The 9,286-nt window shown below is 50.8% G+C and overlaps 1 protein-coding gene across 1 annotated transcript; it reads left to right on the forward strand.

The window, feature by feature from the left end:
* Positions 1-3,153: 3,153 nt before the first annotated feature.
* On the forward strand, positions 3,154-9,070 carry TRIL (TLR4 interactor with leucine rich repeats). The gene has a single exon (XM_053609282.1). The coding sequence runs from the start codon at positions 4,281-4,283 to the stop codon at positions 6,714-6,716; it is 2,436 nt and encodes an 811-aa protein (XP_053465257.1). The 5' UTR covers positions 3,154-4,280; the 3' UTR covers positions 6,717-9,070.
* Positions 9,071-9,286: the final 216 nt, after the last annotated feature.

Below are 9,286 nucleotides of genomic sequence, written 5' to 3' on the forward strand. Positions count from 1 at the left end.
TGTGGCAGGCGCCTGTAGTCCCAGCTGCTCGGGAGGTTGAGGCAGGAGAATCGTGGAAGCCCAAGAGCTAGAGATTGCTGTGAGTCCTGTGACATCATGGCACTCTACTGAAGGCGGTAAAGTGAGACCCTGTCTCTACAAAAAAAAAAAAAAAAAAACTCCTTTGTAAAATGGGGGATGATAATCATTTCTACCTTACAAAGTAGTTATGGAAATAAATGGAGCTATTTTATGTAGAGCACTTGGATCACTGCCTGGCCCTCTACAATAAGCACTATACAAGTTCCAGTTATTAATGTATTTTCATTGTTATTATAACATGATCAGCCAACCATAAATAGGCATTCCCAAGTATTGCCTATCAGTTTTCTCAAATTTGAACAAGTGTAAAAATCATCCGGTGAACTTACAAATGCAGATATTGTGTCTTTGCTGCCCAGAGATTCTGACTTAATAAGGCTGGTACCTAGCCAGGGACCTGCATTCTTGCATTTCCCAAAGTGGGGAAATGGGAGAATTGGCAGATACTCTGTAAACCAGCAGTTATCTCATTCACGTTCCTGATCCCCAAGGAAAAGAAATTTGCCTCTCGGGCTGGGGCTAAGATGCAGCTCATTTAGAAAGAGAAAGACAACTTTGGGGGTCATTTAATAACATGCCAAGGGACCACAGGGGACTCTCCCATTTCCTACTTCATCTACTTATGTCAGGGGCATACTGCATGTCAGGGGTTGGCTTACAGGAAGTGAGGAAACAACTGCCATCCCCTCAGGTTGCCCCCAGTCAGCTCCAGAAAACACCTCTCCCATCCAGTGCTGGTGGGAGCCAGACAGAGCTCTTCTCTCCCCAGCCTATCCTGCACTGGGGCAGTGCCTGGGCCGACTCCTGCCATCAGGGCCTGCTGAAGAGATGGCCTGGAATTCTTCATGCCTCAGTGGCTGAACTTCAAAGGAAACACAGGTTGCTTGGGAAGACACAGGTATACAACCCTGGCAAGCCCAAGAGGATTCCATGCCTGTGCAAGAATGCCTGAGAACCTTACACCACATTTCTGTGTCAGAGGGCCAGCCCAAGCTCATTCGTGCTTCTGACCTCTGGAACTACCCCCAGGTGCACCTCAGATTTAAAGTGCAAGCTTTCTAAAAGTAAAATGACAAAGCTGTTTCTTTTCTGAACTGCATTCCTTCCTGGCTTCCCAATTGTGATTATGCAGATAAGTATAATCAGTACTTCAATGTCCTGGAAACAAGTCAAGCCAGGATCCTCCATTAAACAAAGACATTATACAGTAAAGAGAGGGTCACTTAACTAGGGACAGCTATGACTTTGCTTTTACTAAAAAGTATTGCTTTTTATAGAAGGTTAGGCATAGCCTATTATAATAAAGTAGAATTTACATTTCTAAAAAATGCTTTCCTTCAAACTCCCGTAATTTTTTTCCCTTGTTGTTTCTATATCAAAGTCCATGTACTTTCTCCCCTCCACAAAATGCTACACAAGGGCAGGCCTGCCTCCATTTGAAAGCCCAGGCTCAGAGTGCCAAAGGAGGTCGCACTGCACCCATTCCAAGCTGTGGCTCCTGAGTTACCAGGGGCCTCCTAATGGAAACCTTAGCCCACATCTCCAGATTCTTTTTTCACAGCTGCCCCTTGGTCTTCCCTCCACCCTAACAGTATATATACTTGAGGCCTGATTGGCCCCTGGGAGAAAAGATGGCGAAAAGGCCCTCACAGATTTAGGTAGGGAATTCCAGGGTCCAAGGAACCCTGACCAATGGGGATGGGTGGGTGGCTGTGGGTGGGCACATCCCCTTGGAGGCATAAAATCCTGCTCTTATGGGGAGAGGCACACCAGAGGAGGAATGGAACACAGCTCTCTAAAACATAAGGTCCAGGGTTGGAGCCCACATTGCCCTGGTTCAAGGGTGGTATAAACTCAGTATCTATACAATGCCTATGTATGTATAATAAGTGAATACCCTGGTCTGGATATTCTATCCACGCGTCTCACACATATCACTGGCACAGATTTCAAGGACCTAGAATGCAAGAGGTGGGTAAACAACATTTTCTTTGTTCAGCACCTATGCTGTTTTTTTAGGCAGAGACTCCTCTTGATGTCGCAATGCAAATGTGATTACATCAACTGCCAGCTGAAGCCCTTAAAGGGCAATAAAGGAGTATTTGTTTCAAGTCCTTGACAAGCTAGGCTGTATGACACTGTTAAAGAATACAAATGTTAACATATCTCACCCCAAAGGTACAGATAGAAGATCTGGAGTTCCTAAGCCTGCAGGTGTCCCTGGGTTCCCTCTCCTTGAGTGCCTGCTCAATGTCATCTAGGTAATACCGCTCACCTTTCAAACTACCCACTGGGCTTCCCTTCTATAGAGGCCTCCCCCATGCTCTCAGGCCAGGCGCCCCTCAGGGGGTGTCCCTGAGCTCCATCCCTCAGCTCTTCTCTCCTGGTTCTGCGTTCCACCTACCTCCACCCATCTCCCTGCAAAGCGAAGGTCCCTATTCACCCATGAAGTCTTCACTGACCACCCTGCCAAAGATCTCATCTTTCTCTAAATTCAGAACTTGCCTATATTAATTGCTAAAAGAGGCAATTACTGCCTGACAAACACTGGCAGCATTAAAAGTCATTTGCATCTTTGTGGTTTTCTCATATCACTGCCCTAAATTACTTAACCTTTCAATGCACCTTCCACTAGAGATGGTCAGAATCTTGAGGTGAGGATCTATAGCTTTCCTTTAATTTTCCACTGTTGCATAGAGTAGGTACTGAAAAAATTACATTTTCGGAACACATTGGGTGAGTAGGGGAGGGACCTTATTTTTAGCAAGGTGATTTGCATAAATAAACACTAATTAATAGCTACCCTTTGCCCATTCTCATTCCTAGAAGAGGCTGCCCCTAAGGAGCCACTGATTAAACGCTCCATTCCCTGTTGATAATGATACTTCCCCAAGTAAGTCAGGCCTGAGAACTGTTGGGCCTAAAGACAAGGAAGCTCACAGCAAGCCCACGCATAAAATGGGAGGGCCCTGCAGGGAGCACAAGCAGAGCCTGCCCAAAGGCCTCTAAGACTGGATAAGATTTAATGAGACCAAAATCTCAGGGAGACACTTTCATGGTGGCAGAAATTCTGAGATTCCTTCATGTTCTTGCCTACAGCAAGATCAAGCAAACAGTTCAGACACCTGAAAGGGGGCCGGCCGGTAGAAGCAGGAACAGACCTACTTGACCTAGTCAGCCCTTTCTGATGGTAGTCCCCCACGCTCCATCCAGATTCTGAGGGCAACCTTATGCGCCCCCAAACTTCCTGTAGAACGCTGGCGGACTTCGTGCTGCCCAAACTTCCCTCAGGGTGGCACCTGGAAGAGCGAGTGACTTAAAACGAACTAGGCTAGGCGTGCTGCCACTGCTCAGAAGCAGCTGTTGTACTCGTCTGAAATAAAAAGGTCTCTGTCTGCAAATCCCGTTTGCTCGCCCGGTAATCCTCCCCCGCCCCCAGCCTTGCGAGTCTGACCCATACAGCTGTTTTTAATCCCTACTTTTCTCACTTGGCGTCCCAGGCTCGGACTGACCAGACGCGGAGCCACTTAGCGTTTCCTCCTCCCGCTGCCAGGGTCTATCCTCCCTCCTCCGTCTCCTCTTTCTCCGCCTGCGTCCCCGGGGGCAGAGTGTGGGAAGAACGAATTTCCGCCTGGTTTGCTAGCTACTCGCTGACTTGGGTCTCTTCCGGACGCGGCCTGGGCGTCCCCCGGGCTATTCCACGGGGGCCGCGCTCCGGATCCGGGACCCAGAGCAAGGAGGCTCCGGCTGCTGGGGGCGAGCCGCCGGGGCCCAGCGGCCAAGACGCGCCGCGAGAATCTCTTGGAAGGGCTCCCGCCTGCAGCTGGGGAATCCGCTCGGCGGGGAGAATCCGCGCCAGGGAATCCAGCTCTCCCGACTCCGCTACAAACAAAAAGCGCCAGGTCTTGCTCCCTCCTCCGCCCCCCGAAGCGCACTCGGAGAAGCAATTTTCTGCAGAAATGCAACAAGTATCACCCGAGGCTCCCAGAGCGCCCTGCGCCGCCTGACTTGGCCGGGCGAAGCCCGCCTTTAAGACCCGGGCCAGCCACCGGACAAAGGGCGGAGGAGGGGCTGGACCGCGCAGCGAAGTCCGAAAGAGGCCATTTAGCGACTCTGGCCAGGCCAAGGGGAATGCAGATGAGACACAGAGCCAGTAGGCCAAGAGGACGATCCGGCCGCAGCACGCAGGGCGGGTGGCTATGGAGGCTGCCCGGGCCGTGCGCTTTCTGCTGGTGGTGTGCGGCTGCTTTGCGTTCCCGCCACGAGTCGAACCCGTGTGCCCGGAGCGCTGCGACTGCCAGCACCCCCAGCATCTCCTGTGTACCAACAGGGGGCTCCGCGCTGTGCCCAAAACCAGCTCACTGCCAAGCCCACACGACGTGCTCACTTACAGCCTCGGAGGCAACTTCATAACCAACATCACTGCCTTCGACTTCCACCGCCTGGGGCAGCTCAGACGGCTGGACTTGCAGTACAACCAGATCCGCTCTCTCCACCCCAAGACCTTCGAGAAGCTCTCGCGACTGGAGGAGCTCTACCTGGGGAACAACCTCCTGCAGACGCTCGCCCCGGGCACACTGGGCCCGCTGCGCAAGCTGCGCATCCTCTATGCCAATGGGAACGAGATCGGCCGCCTCAGCCGGGGCTCCTTCGAGGGCCTGGAGAGTCTTGTCAAGCTGCGGCTGGACGGAAACGCCCTGGTGGCGCTGCCGGACGCAGTCTTCGCCCCTCTGGGCAACTTACTCTATCTACATCTGGAATCCAACCGGATCCGCTTTTTGGGCAAGAACGCCTTCGCCCAGTTGGGCAAGCTGCGGTTCCTCAACCTCTCTGCCAACCAGTTGCAGCCCTCCCTGCGCCATGCGGCCACCTTCGCACCGCTCCGCTCACTGGCCACCCTCATCCTGTCCGCTAACAGCCTGCAACACCTTGGGCCGCGCGTCTTCCAGCACCTGCCACGCCTAGGCCTACTCTCTCTCAGGGGCAACCAGCTCTCACACCTCGCTCCAGAGGCCTTTTGGGGTTTGGAGGCCCTGCGCGAGTTGCGCCTGGAGGGCAACAGGCTGAGCCAGCTGCCCGCGGCGCTGCTGGAGCCTCTGCACAGCCTGGAGGCGCTGGATCTGAGTGGCAACGAACTGTCCGCCCTGCACCCCGCCACCTTTGGCCGCCTGGGCCGGTTGCGCGAGCTCAGCCTGCGCGACAATGCCCTCAGTGCTCTCTCCGGGGACGTCTTCGCCGCCAGTCCAGCCCTTTACCGGCTGGATCTAGACGGTAATGGCTGGACCTGCGACTGCCGGCTGCGGGGCCTGAAGCGCTGGATGGGCGACTGGCATTCGCAGGGCCGACTCCTCACTGTCTTCGTGCAGTGTCGCCATCCCCCAGCCCTGCGGGGCAAATACCTGGACTATCTGGATGACCAGCAGCTGCAAAACGGGTCTTGCGTGGATCCGTCGCCTTCAGCTTCCCCGACCACCGAAGGCAGACGACGACTCCTACCCACATACGCGGGGGAGATGACGCCTCCTGCAGATAGTCTCACAGAGGAGCTGCTGCCGCAGCCTCAGTCCCAGCAGCGGGGACGATCTCTAACCGGGGTGGCCTTGGATAGAGCCACCAGGGGGTTCGCGGGCAATAGGAGCGCCCTCAAGCTGAGCAGGTGGGGTCCTGGCCACCAGCAGCCCGGCCCCTCCGTGCCTGCCGCCGCGGGCCTGGGTCCACATCCCCTGGACCTACACCAGAAGCCCAAGCTGGGACGTCCGACCCTGGCCGATCCCGCCCACGTGGAGCCCACCACATCGGCCGCACACGGCTCTGCGACATCGCCCGCCCACGAGCCCTGGCAGCGCATAGAAAAGCAGCGCCTGGCCGCAGAACAGCAGGACAGTGCCGCTCGGTCCGACAGCGGGGTGGGTTTGCCGCCACTGGTGTCCGACCCTTGCGACTTCAATAAATTCATCCTGTGCAACCTGACCGTGGAGGCGGTGGGCGCCGACAGCGCCTCAGTGCGCTGGGCGGTGCGCGAGCACCGCAGTCTCCCGCCGCTGGGCGGCGCGCGCTTCCGCCTGCTCTTCGACCGCTTTGGCCAGCAGCCTAAGTTCCACCGCTTTGTCTACCTGCCCGAGCGCAGCGACTCAGCTACGCTCCGCGAACTGCGCGGAGACACCCCCTACCTGGTGTGCGTGGAGGGCGTGCTCGGGGGCAGGGTCTGCCCGGTGGCCCCTAGGGACCACTGCGCGGGGTTGGTCACCCTGCCAGAGGCCGGAAGCCGGGGCAGCATCGACTACCAGCTGTTGACCTTGGCCCTGCTGACTGTCAACGCGCTCTTGGTGCTCCTGGCCTTGGCTGCCTGGGCGTCTCGCTGGCTGCGGAGGAAGCTGCGAGCCAGGCGGAAGGGTGGGGCCCCGGTCCACGTTCGCCACATGTACTCCACCCGACGGCCCCTGCGCTCCATGGGCACCGGTGTGTCCGCAGACTTCTCGGGATTCCAGTCGCACCGGCCGCGCACTACTGTGTGCGCGCTCAGCGAGGCAGACCTCATTGAGTTTCCCTGCGACCGCTTCATGGACAGTGCTGGTGGCGGTGCCGGCGGCAGCTTGAGGCGGGAGGACCATCTCCTACAGCGATTTGCAGACTAGGTCCAGGGCTTCCTCGCGTATAGTGACCAGTTCACTGGCCTTGAGGAACCATCTCTCCCCACCTTTTGTTAACTTCACTGAGAGGCCATAGGGGACAGAGGGCCAATTCAGGAACCAAATCCTAATTCTCAGTACTTACTGATGAAATAAATGGATAGTACTTGGTGGCCTGGAAAAAGGGGCACGTGATTGGTAGTGTGCTGGGGTTGGAGAACTTGGCATAGCTGTGGATTTTTGTAGCGTTGCAGTGCAATAGCCTGTTCTCTTCTGGGGTAGCAAAGGGTGCTTGTGCCCCCAACATGGCCTGAAAGAGGTTTGGGTGCATGCTTTTTGTTTGTTCAGTGTCAAACAGAGGGATTTTGTTTCTATTTAAGGAAAAAGGAACTTATTACTATTACAAAGGAGGCTTGGCAACTGACTCCACTTGGTGGTCTCTGCCAAAAAGCGATATAAACAGGTGGTAAAGTTTAACACACTCGCCAAGGAACTCATTTATGTTGGCTGATAGAGTATTCAAGATACCTTAAAGTTTAAATAATGAGATGCAATTCTTTTTCAACAATGTGAAGAGCTCTAACATTTAACAAACTGACCCATAAACTCAAGGATTGTTTTAGTTGGACTGGGCTGTTCAACTATTTTCCTTTTAACATTAACAGTACAGGAACATTTGCTGACTTTGAGAATAACTAAGATTACATACTTTGTCAGGAGAAGGCTGCATGCAAGACTTCTCTGTCAGAGTTGCTCCTGTGGTTTTATAATTTTATTTTTTTAAACTTATATATGGAAAAGGAAATTTCAATGCCAGATTTGATTAAAGAATGTATATGTAACTGATGACCCTCTAGGGAACTCCAGCGTTTTAGTTCACTTACCACATCTGTGACAGTGTGTTTAGATTGTAATAAATGTGATTGTGGTACTTCTTACATTTTTATCAGTGACACACAGTTGACTGTGCCCTGATTCACTTAGGTTGCAGATAAGTGATAAAGATAATTTCCTAAAAGGGAAACAAAAGGTGATTATTAGCTAATAGTATAATGTTTGATCACATTAGTGTCTTTCTGTATAGGATGGAGTAGAGAGGAAGAAATTATGGAAAACAAATGTGAAAAAAAGTATGTCTGTGGGCATCTTTTCTACTAAAACTAGAAGATTGTTATGTGTACTTAAATCTCACTGTGAAATAATTATATATTTTGCAATTAATCCCTCCACAACCTAGTGTTTTACTATGTTATTAAATCTTTTAGCTAATTTTTGCAGTATTTCTTTTAAATGTTTTTGTTTTAAATGTAGGGCTAGGCTGCTTTATTTGTTCAGTCATTTTCAACTATTTAGGATGCTTTTTGTTCCCTGATATTTACGAAGTACATGTTAATCACTAAATGTAGTTGTTTGGTTTACATTACTTTATGTATAATCTAAAAATGCAGTCACTAAGAAGGTGGAAACTGTGGTTCTGTTCACTGTGCTTATGGATTTATTGGCAGTGGGGTATCGTGGAGGCCATGACAGTGGTGCTAAGGCTAACAGCAAATCTTCTATTTAGGGCCTTAAGCCCCTGAGGGTCCTGATGACTCAGGGAATCCAGCACAACCAGGGGTCCTTCACCCCAGTTCACTGCTTTTATGTTTGGCCTAGAGTAGGGACCTAAGGATCTAAATGAGCTGATTTTTGTTTATGTTCAGATGAATAAATGTCCAGACCACTTAAACTACAGCTGCTGTACTGGCAGTCTTATCTGTGGGGCCAAAACTTAATAAACCATAGGAAATAGACTGTCATTCCTAGTTTGCTGCTAGGCTTGTTTTAGATTCAGAGGTCATTGCTCCAGGTGGAGTTATTGACTCTTATTTTCAACCTATAGGTTTCAATCTGGCACCTTTTGTTCTTGATTGCAAGATTGCATCTCTTAGCCATTTCTTTTGTACAGCAAGATAATTGAGTCCCATTGCAATTCTGGAAAAGGTTTCTGGTTCTGCCCATCACCCACCTTTTCAACTTGTGGAACATTGCTGAAAATGCTTAATGCTTGGATCTAAGTTCTACTTATAACACCCACCTTTTCAACTTGTGGAACATTGCTGAAAATGCTTAATGCTTGGATCTAAGTTCTACTTATAACACCCACCTTTTCAACTTGTGGAACATTGCTGAAAATGCTTAATGCTTGGATCTAAGTTCTACTTATAACACCCACCTTTTCAACTTGTGGAACATTGCTGAAAATGCTTAATGCTTGGATCTAAGTTCTACTTATAACAGTTTCACTGAAAAATCTTTCAGTGGGAAATGAATAAATGTTATACATTGTTCAGTTATGTCAATAAACCCACTTACTAATAGAGATGTTTTATTGTTGCAGTTTCCAAACATTTTGTACACTTTCATAATGATACAATGCATGTTCCTATAGCATCTTTCAAGCCTAAAGTCTTTCTGGCCTTTTTCAATGTTTGTTTATTTCCATCTTCAAAGCAAAGTGTGGACTTTATTTTTAAGAAATGGTTGTAAGTTTATGCCCAAAGAAACAAGGAAATGGCTTTAAAGCAGATGGTCAG

Source organism: Nycticebus coucang, chromosome 11 (genome assembly GCF_027406575.1).
Source record: "Nycticebus coucang isolate mNycCou1 chromosome 11, mNycCou1.pri, whole genome shotgun sequence".
Taxonomy (NCBI): Eukaryota; Metazoa; Chordata; class Mammalia; order Primates; family Lorisidae; genus Nycticebus; species Nycticebus coucang.